The sequence below is a fragment of the Phocoena phocoena genome, chromosome 11 (genome assembly GCF_963924675.1).
Source record: "Phocoena phocoena chromosome 11, mPhoPho1.1, whole genome shotgun sequence".
In the NCBI taxonomy this organism is placed as follows: domain Eukaryota; kingdom Metazoa; phylum Chordata; class Mammalia; order Artiodactyla; family Phocoenidae; genus Phocoena; species Phocoena phocoena.
In genome coordinates, this window is record NC_089229.1 from 5106611 (window position 1) to 5124887 (window position 18277).

The 18277-nt window shown below is 55.9% G+C and overlaps 1 protein-coding gene across 1 annotated transcript in view; it reads left to right on the forward strand.

The window, feature by feature from the left end:
• Window positions 1-1273: 1273 nt before the first annotated feature.
• The window catches only part of SHISAL1 (shisa like 1), a 48104-nt gene continuing 31100 nt past the window's right edge, over window positions 1274-18277 (forward strand). The window contains exons 1-3 of the mRNA XM_065887300.1: window positions 1274-1340; window positions 4898-5111; window positions 15990-16307. Of these exons, the coding sequence (XP_065743372.1) occupies window positions 1274-1340; window positions 4898-5111; window positions 15990-16307 (599 nt within the window). The remainder of the gene's footprint in view (window positions 1341-4897; window positions 5112-15989; window positions 16308-18277) is intronic.

Below are 18277 nucleotides of genomic sequence, written 5' to 3' on the forward strand. Positions count from 1 at the left end.
CTCCTCTGCAGCCTCCATTCCCAGAGCCCGGGGGCGGGGTATGGGGGTGGTGATGATAGTGAGGGAACCTGTCCCTCAGGTTTGTCCCGAGGTTTCAACAACCTGATATAAAGTGGCCACTTAGGGCCAAGGCCCTGCCTTAGGTGGCCTGTTGCTACCCACCCCTCCCCCCATCCTCCACTGGCCTCCCTGCTGCTCCCACCTCAGGGCCTTTGCACCTGCTGCTCCCTCAGTATGCAACGCATCTTCCAATCACCACCATCCATCTCCAGAACTTTGTCATCTTTCCACACTGAGACTCTGTCCGCATGAGACACTCACTCCCATTCCCCCTCCCCCAGCCCCCGGCACCCCCCATCCTACTTCCTGTCTCTATGGACTTGACTGCTTTAGGGACCTCGGATAGTAGGATCACACAGTGTTTGTCTTTTTGTGTCTGGCTTATTTCACTGAGGCTCCTCTGTGTTGCCGCCTGCGTCAGAATTTCCTTTCTTTTGGAGGAGGAGTAATGTTCCACTGTAGTGCGTGCCACGTCGTGTTTATCCGTCATCCGTCGATGGACATTCGTGTCGTCTCTTCCTTTTGCGATCGTGAATCGTGCTGCTATGGACATACGTGTACAAGTCTCTGCTTGAGTCTCTGCTTTCAGTCTTCGGGCTGCAACCCCAGGGACCTCATAGCCTCTGAACTCCTCATCTGTGAGCTGTCAGCCCTGGTCACTAGAATGCAAGCCGGGGCAGGGACAGCTTCTATTGAGTTCCATCTCGAGTCTGTTTAGTTCACTGCCATGTCCCTAATGCCTGGACGGTGCCAGCTGGATGCATGCTGGTGGGGGTGGGGTGGGGTTAATGGAAGTCACCGTTAGCGACACAGCAGGGAGACGTGGGTCCCGCCAGCCCCCCGCAGATTCGCGAGCTCGCCTCTAATCCCCTCGCTCGCCACCGTTCTCATTCCCGTGCCCACCGCTGGTTATTTCCACCACCTGAGCCATCCGTCCTCCTTTGATTAAGTCTCATTTTGCCGTGAAAAGAAAGGGAGATGACAGCTGACTGGTGGGGGAAGGTCATTCATCCCGGAAAGGAAATTGGATGGCGGCGTTTCCATCATCCGCGGCCCGGCCCCTGCTCCCGGCAGACCTGCTTCCCTGCCCGTGCCCATCCGGCCCTGCCATGGGCAGCAAAGCCAGTGTCTGCACCGCAGACAAAACAGCCCACACCCGGCCTCTCCCGGCTCTCGTTCGACAGGCAGCGCTCGACGAATCGATGCAAGCCAAATGATGACCAGTTGTGGCCAGCAGCCCTTGAACGTGCTCGCCGTCCTCTCGTTGCTGATTTCCGCAGGTAGAGCCTCTGTGATGCTTGGCGGGAGGCGGGAGGGGGAGGTGGTCCCTTCCTGGTGTCAGGGCTATAGCTCAGCCGGGCTTCTGGGTGCTGAGGGGCTGCCTGCCCTAGTGGCATCAGCCTTGTGAGGGGCTCATGTTTGGTGAGAACCTACTGTGTGCTGTGCCCCACGTGCCTGCCTCGGGAGCTCAGCTGGAAGATTCTCGCGGACACTGTGGGGTTAACGGTGGCTGCCGGTAAGTCCTGGGAGAAGCCCTTACGTGCAGTGAATTCTCTCCTGACCCCAGCAAGTCAAAGTCAGGCAGTGTCGTAGTCATCCCATTGTACAGAGGAGGAAACTGAGGCCTGGAGAGGGAACTGACAGCCAGAGACAACACAGCTAGTGTAGGGGCTGGATTCCAACCCAGACAGAGTGGTGCCGGGGCCGCATCTCCCAGCACCCAACCAGTCCCCTAGGCGGGGCCCCTGGTCCCAGCAGGGGGGCTTTCACGCTCCTGTTCACAAAGATGTACATGAACCAAGTCCTTCGGCTGCTCCAAAGCGAAGCTGGCCGACTGGAGAAGTGCACCCTACCTCCTGCCAGCAGGGCTGACCCAGCGCGAGCCCTCATCTCAGCAAGGTGCCTGCTCTCGCTGTGTCGCTCCCTCTGTCTCCCTCTCTGTATCTCTGTGTCTCTGTCCCTGTCCCTGTCTCTGTCTCTCATGCATGTATGCACCTATGCCCTCGTGCCCTCCTGCTCTGGCAGGGCTGTGGACACCGGCCTGCACCTTTGGGCCCCTTTTGCCCCTTTGCTGGGGGTCGTGGTTCAGAAGGATGCCATGAAGGGCCCTGGGGTGGCAGAGAAAAAGCCAGGCCAAGGCCATGCGTCTGGGGGCCACTGTGCACAGAACTCCTTCCCCGCTGCTTTCTCATGCAGTCGGTCATCTTGTCCCCTGGGAGAGAGGAGCTCCCCACCCATTTACAAATGAGGAAGCTGAGGGTCAGACCAGGAAAGAGAACTGCCTGAGGTCACATGGTCAGTGGACACAGTCACCTGGCTGTTAAATGATGGCCACGCAGACCCTGAGCCTCGCAGGTGTGTGTGTGTGTGTGTGTGTGTGTGTGTGGAGGGGGTGATCGGGGTCCTGTCTTGGACGCCAAGACCCAAGAGTGGCTCTCCCCTCGTGTTCCCTCTCCACGTGGGCCGGTTTTCCTGGTGACTCAGGACACGCTGGCCTCCTAACGACCATCCCCCTGCCCTCGGGCCCCAGGCACAGCCCCAGAGCCACGGTGCACCCGTGCCTGGAGGCCGGAAGTGCTGTCCTTTATCGTGCACTCTTTTGTTTACACCCTCCCTGCTCTAAGTGGGCCCTGCGCTTTGCTGTTCACAAATGCTTCTCGGAGCCCCCAGCCCCCGGGAGACCACTGGTCTTCCATCCTTGAGGGCAATGAGGCACAGAGGGGCTGTGATGGCCCAGGTGATCCTGTGCGCTCCAGGATTCAGACCAGCTGTCCTGGCTCCGGGCCAGGACTCCTCGAGCTCCGGCACATTCTTCCTCAGGAAGCAGCAGTGGCCTTGTCTTCGCACATGGTCAAAGCAGGTGGTGCCGACTGTCCAGGGGTGGCCGGGGTGAGCCGCTGGGGACTTCTCCTTATCCCTTCCCTGGCTGGGCCTCCCTCCCCCTTCCATCTCTGCACATCTGGCTCCTCTGAAGCCCAGCTCAAAGGCCCCCTCCACCACTCTGCTGCTTCCCTCCCTGGGTCCTGTGGCCTCAGGGCCCCAGCTTGTCTTCTTGACCAGCCACTGGGTGTTGCTGACACATCGAGCCTCCTGCAAGCGAGTGTGAGCTGACCACCCCCCGGCAGGGCTTTCTCATCAATCTGGACGGGGGCTGGTCAGTGGCTGGAATTCACTTCCTGCCTCTGCCTCACCTTTAGCCTCTGGTACGTTGTGCCTCCAGGCCAGTGGGTCCCAAACCAAGTCTATCGGCATCCCTTGCAGGGCTTTCTAAGACTCAGACTGTGCCCCCTATCCCCAGAGTTTCTGATTCAGAACGTCTGCTGAGGGGCTTGAGAAACTGCATCTGTGACAAGTCCCCTGGGGATGCAGACGCAGCAGGTCAGGGACCACACTTCGAGACTGGTGCTCTCAACCTTAGTTTTCTCCTCTGTGCAATGGGAATACATGAGATCAAATGAGATGGTGCATCCACCTGGGGCTTCCTTAGTGACCACTGCATCCATAAGAGGGTCTTCTGTTTCCCAAGGTCAAGGCTGAGAGCTCCCCTGACTCCTGAAAGGCTGAGACCCTTTTCCCGCAGTGATCCTACCCGTCCCCACGAAAGAGGGTGCTGTACTTTGGAGAAGGGGCCCAGGATTTCATGAAGCCACCCAAGCCAGCCTCGGCGCTCCAGCACATAAGGCCCACCGGCCAGCGCAGCCCAGCTGCGATCCCCTCGGCAGCCCCTGGCGCTGGGAGCTGTGTGGGCTGGAGTCTAATAACCTCTCAGCAGAGACAGAGCTCTCAATTAACTGAGGCGCTTCTGCAGAACTAGAGCCTTGGTGGTTGGAGAAATGTATTCAGCCTTGGAAGCCCCTTTTGAGCGATACAAATTAGATACAGCAGTCCCTTTTATGAAGACACTAATTAAGCTAGAGACAGCGGGCTCCAAGTTGTTTTCCATTGTTATGTTTGTTCAGGCTTTCACTCGTCTTTATCATCAGCAGCACAACTGGTAAATACTGTCCTGGGTTTTCAGCGTCATCCGTGGCTGAATAGGGGCCTCTGGCCTTGAGCCAGGAGAATGAGGGTCCAAGGCCAGGGCAGCTTTGTCGCCATGAGCTGGGGCCACCAAGGCGGGCCCTTGGGGACCTCGGGGTATAGGGCATCAGTTTAGTAGAAACCAAGATACGAGGGGACACCGCTTTCTCTACAAGTGGGACCTGGTTCTTGCACCCATGCCACTCACCACCCAGGCCAGCCTGGACTTGTTGGTGAGTCCACCATCAGTCCGCACAGTGACGGAGGAGTGCAGAGGCTCCTGGACCTTAGATCCAGGCAGGCCTGGGTTGGATTCCTGCTCCACCACCTCTAACCGGCTCAGGTAGGTCACTGTACACCTCTGAGCCTCGGGTTCCTCCCTCTGTAAAGTGGGATCCCAGACCTGCCTGCTAGGATGGCCAAGTGGATTAAATCTGATAGAGCCTGCGAAGCACATAGTAAGTGCTCAGTTAGTGTTGCTTCCTAATGGAGTGCCAGCTGTGTGCAGAGCCCTTGGAGGGGATCCACGTGAGGCCTAAGATCAGCCCTGCCTGCAAGAAGCTCCCAGTCTGGACAGCACAGTATAAGCAGGATGGTAGCCGAGGGGAGCCTGGGAGGTGACAGGAGCCAGAGCAGTCTTCCTGGCAGAGGGGAGGCTCACACTGGACCACAAAGCCTTCCTGGCAAAGGAAGAGGTGGGCACAACCCTAGAATAGGCCAACCAGGCTCTGCCCGTGGTCCTCATGGACTGGTGAGGGTCTCGGGCCAGCTGGGCCTGAGGAGGGACCCCACCAAGCCTGGTGACTGTCTTTTCCAGTCTTGTCCGCGCATTTCCGTGTCTGTGAGCCATACACGGACCACAAAGGCCGCTATCACTTTGGCTTCCACTGCCCCCGGCTCTCGGACAACAAAACCTTCATCCTCTGCTGTCACCATAACAACACGGTTTTCAAATACTGCTGCAATGAGACAGAGTTCCAGGCGGTGATGCAGGCAAACCTCACGACCGGCTCCGAGGGCTACATGCACAAGTAAGTACCGCGCTGGGGCCACAGCCCCACTGCCTTGGGCCCCAGTCAAGTCCGGGTGCCGCCAAAACACCCCAGCCTCCAGGCCAGCTGTTGGGCGACCAGTGCAAGGATGGGTGGACCTGGAAGGAGTCTGGGAAAGTCTTCAGGTGACAGGTTTTCTGACCTGTTCTGCCCTCTGGACTTTAGCCTTCTTATCTGAGAAATGGGCATGTGATACCTGCCTCTCAGGGCTGCTGCGGTAGTTAAATGAGGTCAAGGATGTGGAAGACTTTCAGGCATGAAAGGTGCTTGGACCTGGAATCCACGGGGCCTGAGTTCCTTTTTCATTCATTATTTGTTCAACACATATTGGTTGACATTCCTGACCCAGAGATTAATCCCATGCAGCCCCTTTCCCTAAGGTGATTAAACACATGAGACTAGGGCCCTGATGGAGGGGATATGAGTGTGAAGAAGGAGGAGGAGTTTGCTGGTAGAAAAGCAGTGAGAATATGCTAAGTAAAGGCACATAGGATCGAAATAGCATCCACTGATTTCTCCTACTATGAGTGAAACAGCATATTTCACATGCTTGAGAGTCACTTGTATTTCTTTTACTGTGAGCTAACTGTTTATGTCCTCTGCCATTTCCTATTGAATTTTTGGCCTTTTTCTTATTTATTCACAGGAACTCTTTACATATGAAGGAAATAGGATGCATTGCAAATATTTTCTCAGTGTGTCTTTGAATTTGTGATGCTTTTTCCCTCATGCTTAATTTTTAATTGTTATGTAATCAAATTGTACCCATTTTTTTTCTTTTATGTCTGGTGGGGTTTGTATCCTACAGAGAAAGTCTTTCACTACTCTGAGATTGTTAAGAATCCCCTCGTGTTGTCTTTTACGTCTTTTATGTTTTAATTTTTTGCCTTCAAATCTTTGATCTGTGAGGAATTTATTTGGATGTAAGATTTTTTAAAAATTTGGATGTAAGTAATTTTTTTGGATGTAAAGTAGGAATCCACATTTATTTTTTTCCCACATGGGTAGACAGTTATCCTAACAGCAATCATTGAATTGTCCATCTTTTCCTCACTGATGCGAAATGCAAACTTATTGTATACTATAGTATACTAAATTTGAGTATCTGGGTAGATTGTGATGGCTTTCATTGATCTAGTTATACATTTGCTAGTACCTCATTGTGTTAACTACTGTTGCTTTTGATGTATTTTAATGTCTTCTTAGTCTATTCCCCCAGGTCTTTTGTCATACGAACTTTAGAATTGGCTTTTGTAGTCTCCCTGCACCCCCCCCCAAAAAAAATCTAGTTAGTACTTTTTACTGAGATTGTGTTAAATTCATAGATTAATTCAAGGACAATGGACTTTTCATGACGTTGAATATTCCTATCCAAGAATACAATGTGTCTTTCCATTTGTTCACATTTTCTTTTATAATGTTTTGGAGTTTTCTTCATATAGATATTGCACATTTCTTTTGTGTTTGTTCATATTTATTTCTTTTCAAGCTGCTATTTTATAATGGGGTTTTTCTTCTACTATATCTTCTAACCCAGGGGTCCTCAACCCCCAGGCCACGGATCAGTACCGGTCCACAGCCTGTTAGGAACGGGGCCGCACAGCAGGAGGTGAGCAGCGGGTGAGCGAGTGAAGCTTCATCTGCCGCTCCCCATTGCTTCCCATTGCTCACATTACCGCCTGAACTATCTCCCCACCCAGTCCATGGAAAAATTGTCTTCCACGAAACCGGTCCCTGGTGCCAAAAATGTCGGACACCACTGTTCTAACCAACTGTTGTTTAAATGATAAAGCCTAATGATTTCTAAATACATATTTTTTTACTCAGCCACCCTACTGAAATTTCTTATCTTTGTAATACTTTTTTCAGCTGATTCTCTTAGGTGTCCGATTATGCCATTTGCAAACAATGATAACCTCATCTCCTTCTTTCCGGTTTTTGTGCCTCACTTCTTTTTCTTGTCCAATCGTGTTGGCTAGTACCTCTAAAACCATCTTTAAAATTGTCAGGCAATCTTGTCTTCTTCCTGACTTTAATGGGGATGCTTCAGATATTTTCCCAGTAAGCCTGAAGCTGACTCTTGGGGTAGATGTATTTTTTTCATGGTAAGGAAAAATCCACTTGGAAGGAGTGTTTGTTGAGTGACTGTTGAAGAGATTAGTGGCACCGCTGGGAGTGGTGGGGTGGGGGTCTGAGCCTCCATCTCTCTGTCTGATATTGGGGCTTGGATGTTTTGCCACCATGCCATGCTCACTTGGGGGAAGTTGCCTCTTCCCTTTGACCAGGCAGGAGATGCAAATCCCTTGACTATCTTCTGAATCTCTCCTCCTCCCACCAAGGCCAGCTCCCCAGCCTTCCTTCCTCAAATGCACGGGTGCTTCCCCTGAATATCTTGCCATCTGCTCAGACCTCAGAATAATTCTGTGTGAAGTAGTTCAGCAAGTCTTTTCTGTCACGAGGACTGGAATCAAGCCTGGAACTTGACCCAAGCCTTTTATAAGACCAAAGACTAATTCCCTGAGGGAGGAGGGCGGTGCCAGGACTGGGGTTAGGACCCTGAAGCGTTGTCATTGCCAGCTGAAAGCCAGACAGAAGACGGAGGCTTGGCAAGACGGCCAGACTTCTCCAAGGCTCTGGCGACTGGTGTCTGGGCTCCTCGTTTTGAAGCCCACAGGTTTCTGTGATCTGCACGTTTACACGGGATTCACACGGAATTCTCCATCGTTTAGGCACAGTGGGTCCTGGCTGCAGATAGTAAAGAGTTGGACCACAAAACAGAGCCCTTCCCTGGGGAGGCATGGACGCATTGAGGAAGTTTAGCTTGGCTTTTATCCTGGCACCTCGGCAAGCATTTACGGAGCTAGCGGCATGGGGCCAGCTCTGTGCTCAGCCCTCTGAAGCCACTTAGCAGCCCACCCTTGGCCCCCTTTACACACAGGAAGGTGAGGCGTGGAGAGATTGATAACTTGCCCGACTGAGGCAGCCAGTCGGGGTGGAGCTGAGAGCCAGCCTGGGTCCAGAGCCGCTTTAATAAATCTGGGACTTCCACTGATGGAGGGCCTAGCGCGGGGACCCCCACCGCGGCCCGGTGGACACCTGGAGCCTAATCCTCCTTTCTGGGGGCTACTCTGTGCATTGCGAGACCCTGGCCACCATCCACTAGACGCTGAGCATGCCCCCTCCCCACTGACTGGCTGTGACAACCAACCGTGTCTCCTGACGTTGCCAAGCGTGGGGTGCGGGACTCTCCCGGTTGACAGCACTGCTCTGGAGGGATCCCTCCTGATTATTCTCCACCGAGCTTCCTGCCATCGCCCTTCCCACAGACGTGGATGGAGGCCCAGAAGAGCTGGGCTGAGCTCCTCTCCCAGGCTGTTCTGCTCTCCTGGGCTTCACGAGGGAGGCGTGGTGCTTGGTGTCCTGTATCCGAAAGTGTTGAAGAGGGTGGGAGCCACACAGTCCAGAGGAATGAGCATTTCCAGACACAGTTCCCTGCAGCCTGAGTGTGAAATGCCAGGGGAACCATGGGGCAAGGCGGCGGGGGTTGGCGGGATGGGGTGGGGCCTCGCGGACCGGGGGGCAGAGGAGGAGGGGCTTGGGCTTCCTCTTGAGGGTGGTGAGGGGCCCCGAGAGCTTTAAGCTGGGCTCGTGCTCACGGATGGTGCATGATACAAGGACCTAGGACACTGCAGAAGTCATGAGGATGACGTGGGCAAGACTGGGACCCTGTGGAGAGGAGAGGCTGGGGTCACCCAGGAGACAGCCAATCCAGAGCTCAGATAAGAGGCCCCGGAGGCCCCCGTTTAGCTGCCTGAGCTGGGGCATCTTGGGGAGAAGGCCTGAGCCCAGGGAGCGGGGCCAGGGCCTTGCGTCCAGCCAGAGCTTGCGGCAGAGAGGGGACAACTGGAGGATGGGCCACTGGGTGTGGGAGGATAGGTTAGTGAATGGGTTGGGACAGGCCTGCCTGGCCAAGAGGTCCTGAGTGCTCCGGGTGTGTGAGGAGAGCCAGGTAAAGTCCACCTCTGGGACCGTCCTGCCCTTTGGAGCTCTGACCCTTCTGGGCAGGATGCCTTTGTTGTCTCATTAGTCCTCACAGCTACTCTGAGAGGAAGGAAGAAGGGGATGGGCCCAGGCAGGTGAAGTCACCTGTTCCACCCAGTCAAGGCCAAGGGACACCAGGGCCCTTGTTCCGGCCAGTGGGCCCTGCCACTCCCAGGTGCATCTAGAAAGCCAGGACTTGTCTGATGCTGGGGAATGTGCCAGACCTCAGCCAAGAGGCCAGGTGTTCCAATATCCCAGGAGGTTAGCGCCCACCGGCAGCCCATCTAGATGGACCAGCGCAGCTGTGACTCCCGTTGGGGCTTTGTGAAGATGCACGGGGCCTGTCAACAGCAAGGCTGCCTGACATTCGCCTGACCCGCCAGTGAATCAGCTGGGAGGCGGGGCTGGTGGCAGGGAAGAGGAGAGCGCTCCTGATGACTTATTTATTTGTGTCTCTCTGGAGGAACAGAATGGCCTGTTTTGGCTCTAGCTGCCTGGCAGAAAGGCGGACAGAGCTAGGGATGCAACCTCGCCAAGCCTGCCGCCACAGTGAGATGCCACTTCTAGCCACTTGGGCAGAGTCCCTGGTGTTCAGGAGTGTACTGCACACCCTCCCATGCCAGCTTCCGGCTGGGACGCTAGCAGCAGTGACCACCCAGGGCCCTGAGCAAGCAATGGCAGCATGTATCCAGGGCACAGGGTGGCACGGGGTATATGGGGCCAGCGGTCAGCTCTCTCTAGGGGCAGGGGACATCCCTCTGGCAGAGGTGGTATGGACTAGAGTCTCGTGCAGTGTGTGGGTCCTTCACCAGGCAGATGGGCTGCCAGGGGTGGGAACCTGGGACAGGAATGCTCAGAAGACAGAAGGGTCTTCAAGACCTCAAAGTGGGAAGTGATGGGTTGTCACTCTTCCCTCGGCCGCACTGAAACCTCTTTCCTCCAGTAGCTTTCCTTTCCCAGTACCCAGAGGTGCTCCAGCCACACCGAGAGCTGACATGTGGTGGTTGGCCAGGCCTGAGGACCTGAGAATCCCAGTACCCTGGGTCTCCTCTACCTGGGCCCTGTCCTGCAGGCCTTACATCACCGTCAAACATGCTTCAAGCTCTGAATCCAGCTCCCGAGTTGGGTCGGAAATTCCTGGATGTTCTTGTCAGTTGCTCAGCCCTATCAAGCCCTTTTAGGCGTGAAACATACCTACACACTGTCAGCCTTGTGACGCTCAAGAGGTTCTAGAATCCGTGAGGTTTCCTAATCTGAATACACCCCTCCAAGCGAGGGGAAGGGACATATATGAACGTTTGCGAGCATTTAGTGGAAGGCACGGGGCCTTACTTGCCCTGACTCCTTTAATCCGAGTAGAGGTATTTATGAAGAAGGTCCCGCTGGCCTCACTGCACCAGGGCTGAGGCTCAGAGAAGGTGAGAGCTTTCCTGTAGTCCTACTGCACACAAGTGGCTCAGCAGGGTTTGGGACCGGTGTGTGGGTCATCTGGGCTCAGTTAAGGAGCAGCCCCAGAGTCCCTGGGAGTCGAGACACAAAGGCTTATTTTTGTTTGTTTGTTTTGCGGTACGCGGGCCTCTCACTGCTGCGGCCTCTCCCGTTGCGGAGCACAGGCTCCGGACGCGCAGGCTCAGCGGCCACGGCTCACGGGCCCAGCCGCTCCGCGGCACGTGGGATCTTCCCGGACCGGGGCACGAACCCGCGTCCCCTGCATCGGCAGGCGGACTCTCAACCACTGCGCCACCAGGGAAGCCCCAAAGGCTTATTTTTGACTCACACCCCATGTCTTTCTTGGGTCACCTGGGGCTCTGGGCAGGGAGCATTCTGTGACCCGAGCTGATCAAGCAGTCCTCATCCAGAGCAGGATGTCCCCATGGGAGAGGGAAAAGAGCGATGGTGAAATTACAAGGTAACTCCTAAGCTTCCACCCAGAATCAGCCTGATACTTCTGCTGACGTTTTTTTTGGCCAAAGCACATCACTTGGCCAAGGCTGTTACCAGCAGGGCCGGGCCCTGTAAGCAGGCCTGCAGGGAGAACAGTGAATATTTTGGTATTAGTGGATGCTACTTCATTAGTCCCAAGCCCACGCTCCTCCACGGCACTGGACAACCTCAATCCTGCTGTGTGACCTTGGGCAAGTCACTTTGCCTCTCTGGGCCTAGATCTATTGAGCATTCCCTCTGTGCCTTAATCACAGGAGCCAGCACTCACTGGGTCCTTTCTCCTTCAGGCCCGTGTTATCTCATTAAGCCTCACAATTGCACCACCAAGGAGGGCATATTGTTATCCCCATTTTACAGATGAGGAAAGTAAAGCTCGTTTTCCCCAGATCACAGAGAAAGAATTTTGCTGAGCTGGGATTTGAATCCACACAGGCCTAATCTCTTGGGCCCAGAATTTAGTCACCAGGGTTATCAACTTGTCACACTGACTGACAGGCCCCCCTGTGAGCGGGTCCAGTTATTTTAGGTGAAGTTGGCTGAGGGGCCATGAACCATCTCCCAGCCAGCCTGGGCCCAGCTGTGAGCTCTGCCGCTGATGTTCCTTTCTGACAGGATGGCCTCAGGAACTCTGTCCTCCGTCCTCAACTGGGACTGCCTATGTGTGGCGATGGGACCTCCATCTGGCCTCCGCCCCGGCTGACATACCTGCTCCTGTCCCCGGGAGGTATTCAGTGACATTCCTCCATCAGAGAAGGTTTTGTTTACTGCTCTTACTGCTCGGGAAGCAGCAAAAGAATCTGAATCATTAAGTCTTCCAGAAGATACTGAAAAATTGCGATCTGTGGCTTTGGCTGGCTTCATATCTTGTCCCATAAAACAGCCTCTATTTTCTCTCCTGCCCTTTATAAAACACCCACACACACACTCAACAAAGACCCCTGCATCTGGATGAAATTAATTTCCAGATCACATTTTTAAATTAGATTAAAAAGACCAGAATGCTTCCAGCCAGGCAACCACGGAGAGGGCAGGCCCTGGAAGGCAGGGAACTGCCTGGAGACGGTGTCCATGGCCCAGGCTTCCCAGCCGGCTGCCACCTCCAGGGTGGCCTCCCGTGCAGGGCAGAGGGAGTCAGCAAAGGTGGCACCTCCTGCGGGTGTGCCCCTCCCTTCTCTGAGCTGGGGGGGGGGCGGGGTGTGGTGAGATCATGGCGGTGAGATCGGGGGGGTGCTACCAGCCCCCAAACCTCATGCCAGTTAGAGCAAGCTGGCTGCGGAGGCCTGCAGGCTCAGCAGTGCCCATGCACCCCGTGACGATGACACACTGAGATGCAGGATACTGTTGTTGGGGAGGTTGGGGCCTGTCCGCAATTCCTGGTAGAGGATGAGCCAGGACAAGTGGGCCAAGCAGATGTGGGGAATTCCTGCCCGGACATCTGTCTTAGACTTGACCTTGGGATTCCCCAAAACTCAGCACACTCTGAGGTCAGATGGACCTACGTGTACATCCCAGTGCGGCCACCGCCCAGCTGTGTAGCCTCTGGACACTGACTATGCCTCTTTGGGCCCCGTTTCCTCATCTGTAAATGAGGGATACTGGCTCCTAACTCACAGTATTGTTGCAAAGATTCGGAAACACAAGGCACGGGCACGTTGTGATTGCTAGTATCACTATTAACTACTAGAGAATACGCGTAGAGAAGGTAAAGTCTAGTGAGGAAGTTATTCCTATCAAGCCTGCCACTGACACCAGCTTGCTATAAGCACTCAATATATATTAGCTTAAGGAACATTGAAAGCAGCCCCAGGCCGAGCATTGAACTCTGACCCTGGCCCCAAGGAGCTCTGATCTCGAGGTGCAGACAGTCCTACAAGACAGCAAAGACAACACAATGTGTTCTGGGAAGCCCGGTGGCTTTGGGAGCCCAGGGGAGGGATTGGACTTAACATAGGACATCAGGGAAGGCTTCCTGGAGGGGTGATAGCTGCGCGCAGACATGGGGGCGGGGCCAGCTGCCTGCACAGGAGGTAGGGAGCAAGTTCCAGGCAGGGGAGCAGCATAGGCAAAAGCCTGGAGGCGGCTTGTCTGCCCAGAAAACATGGGTGGCGCCTGCCTTAGGCAGTATGGTGCAGCGGTTAGGAACGTGTGCTGTGGAGCTGGATTGCTGGGTTCAAATCCTGGCTCTGCCACTTAATGGCTGTGAGCTCTTAGACAGTCTCTGAATTCCTCTGAGCCTCAGTTTCCATCTCGGGGATGGGGATGATAGCAGTAATTCTTTCTTCACTGTGTGTTTTGAGTGTCGTCGGATGAGCTAAGATGTGTAAAGCACTTAGAGCAATGCCCACCGGCTGCTGCTTCGCTAGCTGTTATTATTTCTTAGTCCTGATGGTTTAGGCCCAGCCGTGTCCAGCTCCCACCCCCAGCTGGCGTCGTGGACTCCCTCTCTCAGTGTGACAGCATCTGCCAACAGCTGCCCCTGCCTCTCCCGCCCCACTGGCTCCCTCAGCGCCCGCGGCTGCCGCCATGGGAACCACCAAGGAAAAGCCTGATGCTTAGAGCAACTCTGTGGGGGCAACAGAGGAGGTTGGAGAGGGGGTGCTGGGGAAAGCAGGGGTGCCAGGGGCCGAAGCCAGGCCCTCCTCCCCTGTCCACGTGGACTCCTGCCTCGGCGTGCCAGACAGGGCTGCTGGCCTCCGTTCCCTGGCAGGCATTCACACCTGGATATCTCCAAGTGAAGCTAGCTTCCCCTTGAAATGAGGCAGCTCGGGGGCTGGGTCGGGGGGCGGGGGCTGGCAGGCAGTCATTCACACCTTAGCATAAACAAGCCCCTGGGACGGCCGCGGGCCTCATGGAGGTGGTGGCTGGAGATGAAGCCGCGGAGGGATCCACGGTGCCGTGATGCGGAATTGTTGGGTTACTCGTTCCTCAAGCAGATACTAAGTCCTATGCACCTGCCAGTGCGTGCCTGCTTGCGGGACACACAGAACCTCCCCTGGAGGAGCCCCCAGCCGGTGTGGGGAAGGAGGGCGTTCCGGGCAGGGGGCACGTGTGGGCAAAAGTCAGCCTCCCCACCCAGCCTGGGCCCAGCCCTGGTAGGGGGCTGGAGGACCCAGAGGGGAGCGGCGCCCATCTCACGGCAGCGGCCAAGGCTGAGCAGGTGAACCCAGCTGGGAAGATGCAGAGTCTGGAAACCGAGACCGGGAGGGGCTTCACATCATCTCCTCCAGACCCAGAGACACACGGCATCCTCCCAGGCCACACGGCAAAGTGAGGCCAAGGAGAAACCAGAGGCAGGGCCTCCTGGCTCCAGACCCGTGTGCCGCAGCTTCAGACGGCATCCAGAGGCACCTCTCGAGGGGACCCAGGACACCCGGGAGCCTGTCTGCTGAGAGCCAGGGCGGGTCCCCCCAGGGGGCAGCGAGGCTGGACACTGGCTTTGCCTCGTCTTTGCCGCCCGCCAGCTCACACCCACCTGAACAGATGGCCGCAGCAGGGAGCCGGTGGAGGGGGCATCTGAGTGACTAATAAATCGGTCCCATAAACAGCCGCAGTCCTGGGCGAGCCCCGTGTGGAGCTCCGCTGGCCCCGCTGCAGTGGTGAAGCCAGGAAATGGCCCTCCCTGGGCGCCCGGGAGAGACTCAGACCCTGGCCTGGGCGGGAGGATATACCCGGACCATGCCAGCATGGCCCTGGCTGGTGCGGGGAGGGTTTGAGGGGCACTCAGGTCAGAGGAAGGGCCCAGCAGTTTCCAAGAGGCAGTGGGAGTCAGACTGGGGAGGAAGGAAGGCGGTGGGGGGACAGAAAGCAGTGGCTGGGCAGAAGGCGCAGTGTTCCAGTGAGCTCCTCAGGGGGTAGCCAGCTTCCCCTCACTAAGGGGCATTTGCAGCTCAAAACCAACCCCATCATCTCTGCTTCTGGAGGGCAGACTGGCCCTCAGCGTGGAAATGCTGGGTGAAGGAATAAAAGAACCGACGTCAGGGGGCCCTGAGACCCCAGCCGTGCAGCCTGGGGGTGCCTGGTGGAAAGCGCTGTCGGGGAGCGGCCTGAGGGTGGGTGTGAAAGGCATGTGACTGGTGGAGCAGCTGCACCAGTGTCTGGTCCGTGGGGTGTGGGGAGGGCAGCTGAGCTGATGCCCTGACTCCTGGGCTTCCGAGGGAGGGAGCGTGATGGCGCAGGCTGGAAGGCAGCCGACCCCAGGTGGGACACGCCCTGGCTGATTCCCACGCAGAACTCGGGGGTGTGAGGTGGCCCAGTGTGGATGCCGAGGGGCAGGAACTTGGGTCAGTTTGTCCTCAGACAACAGACTTCCTGCATTTGCCCTGGGTCCAGAAAGATGGGGAGGGGAGGGGATGATGAGGGATGCAAGAGAGCCTCCTAGGTGGCGGGGGCGGCGTAAGCCAAGGCCAGGAGGGGGGGGCAAGCGGGAGGTACCCGCGGGAGACAGCTGGCAGGTCCGGGCGTAGCGCCCATGTCGGGGCGGGGGGGGCAGGAAGGTGAAAGTAAGGGCCACCACAACGCAAGAGCCCTAGATGCCCAGCGGAAAATTTCTTCCATAGGGCCTAACAGGGTGAGGCCTCCTGGGCTCCCGGCCCAAGGACTTGGGGCCTTGGAGGGGATGCTCGAGGGACAGGCCGAGGGCAGTGGATTGCAGGCATCTGGGAGGGGCAAACAGGGCGGGTCGGGGAGAGGAAAGTGGGGAGTGGGCATGAGAAGAGGGAGCTAAGATCCCCTGCCCCCCAGAGGGGTTCACCTTCCTCTTGGAGACCCCGAAGTAGCCTCCGTGCCACGTTTTCTAATCAACCCCCCTGATTAACTCCAGCCCGGCGGGGCTGCTGTCCCGGCCTCTCTCAGCCCCTCTCTGTTTTCCCGCAGCAACTACACCGCCTTGTTGGGAGTGTGGATCTACGGCTTCTTCGTGTTGATGCTACTCGTCCTAGATCTTTTGTATTACTCGGCAATGAACTACGACATTTGCAAGGTTTACCTGGCACGGTGGGGCATCCATGGACGGTGGATGAAACAGGACCCCAGGCGGTGGGGGAACCCTGCCCAGGCACCCCGGCCAGGGCAGCCGGCCCTGCAGTCCCAGCCTCCCCCGGGTCCCCTGCCTCAAGGCCCCCAGGCTGTCCACACACTGCAGAGAGACAGCCACAGCCCACCGCTGATGAGCTTCCAGGGTTCGTCTGCCTGGTGAGTGGCTGCGATCTCTTGTCTTTGACGAGCTTGGAAAATACCAGATCATTATTGCTGCTGTGTTTGGCTTGTCAGTTACCGGATGATTTGCTTATCTTATTTGCCAAGAAAGATGTGAAGTGGCTCGTGGTAACAACGCGTGCCTGGACAGAAAAGTCGAAATGAAAGGTTGAAACAGAGCTTAGAAACAAAGCGTGCAAGTTTGTTTTGCTTAGATTCTGGTGTGAGAGCTGTTGCCACTGAGCATGAAGTGGAGTTGTGAGTTTCCTAGCTGCCAAGGCAAAAAGGGAAACTGGATGGCTTCCCAAGTTTTCACAGTCTGGTCAAAGGAAGCAAGTCAATCTGTCAGGGGCTGAGGGAGAAGCTTTTTTTGGCATGAAATTTGAAAATAAGCATATTTATTACTGGACTCCATGGTGCATGTATGTTGAGTCACAGAAAGGCATCTGAGGGCGATGCAGGCAGGCTGCTCAGCGATGGCTCGGGGAAGGGAAGGAAGCCGGCCAGGGAGGTGGCATCTCGGCTGGCCTTATAGGGTGGCCACCCCCGCAGAGCCTGGTTACCCTACCCCAGGGGCGAGTTCATGATTTCCTGGAAAGGGACAGACTGCCGCTCTCACGTCTATCCATCTCCAGTCTGGTGGGAGGCAGAGAATAACCTAACCTGGGGGTCCCGGGGCGGTGCAGAGCTGGAGGGAGAGAGGAGGCATCTGTGCATTTTGAAGCAGGAACCTACTGTGTGACTGGCCAGCACCAAGAACAGGCATCAGCCCCTGGCAGGAGCCAGGCTGAGTGTAGATGCTCAAGTCCAGGGCTCAGGTGTAGGGCTCAGCTGCTCTGCAGGGGCTGAGCTGCAGCCATGGGCACACGGGGCACGGGGCACATCATCCCAGGACATCACAGTACTGAGCCCAGCCTGCAAGATCCAGTGCAAAAACCTACAACACAGTGATCCCTGCCAAGCCATGAGTTTTGCAGGCAACCCAACCCAGGTTCAAGTCCCAGCTCTGCCAGTTACCAGCTCTGTAACCTCAGGCAACTCCTTCACCCTCTTAACCTTCCAATCCTGTGAAGCAGGGGAGAGTGAGAACGCACGCCCCCACCCCCCCCCCACCCTGGGATTGTCTTGAGGATCAAACAAAATGCCTGGCACATAGTAGGTGCTCAGTTAACCATTGCTCCTTCCTTGCAGGAGACGCAACCAAGCTAGTTCATGATCGTCTAAGTAGCTAACAGATAGTGACCTTTTCAATAATGAATGACTTAAATAATTAATAAGATACACTTAAATCAGCTTGTGCTTACTGATCTAATAATTGCCCCAACTGTCATGCAGGAGGCAAAGACGCAGCCTTGCTCAGCTCAGCTGGACAAATGTGGACTGAGCCGGTCCTCTGGGCGGGGCCCCCGAGCCAGGCTTCTGGTGGTGTGGAGGTGATGGGTGGAGGAGAGGCTGCTCTTCACCTTGAGGAGGGGAGAGGGGACACACAAGCCCACCCAAAGCTACAGACCATGAAACAGCTGTTGGCTCTGCCCCAAAGGTGTGGTCTCCTGAGATGTGAGTCTCGCACAGCAGACACACCTGGGGTGCTTGTCAAAATAAATTCCTGGGTCTCAGCCAGAGCCTCCTAACCAGGAATCTCTGGGGGTGATGCCTGTAGGCACTACAGTTTGAGAACCACTGGAAAAGTTCATTACCAGGAGCCAAGTGTTTTGAGAGCTGAGACTCTACCATGTAAACGAAGGTGCTCCCCAGCCCCTGCCGTGTTTCTGACAAGACGGTGATGTGAGCCAGCCCTTAGGGGCTGTTGCCGTCCTGCCTGCAGAACCCGCGGTGGTTTGCTTGCATGGAAAGGGACCACGCTGGTCCATTTCTGAGTCGCTGCGTCTGGTCCTAACAGTTCTCAGTGTCCCTTGCTGTTAACCGTTGCCTGTCTCTGAGGTCTCCCTTTCCATATTGCACACGTC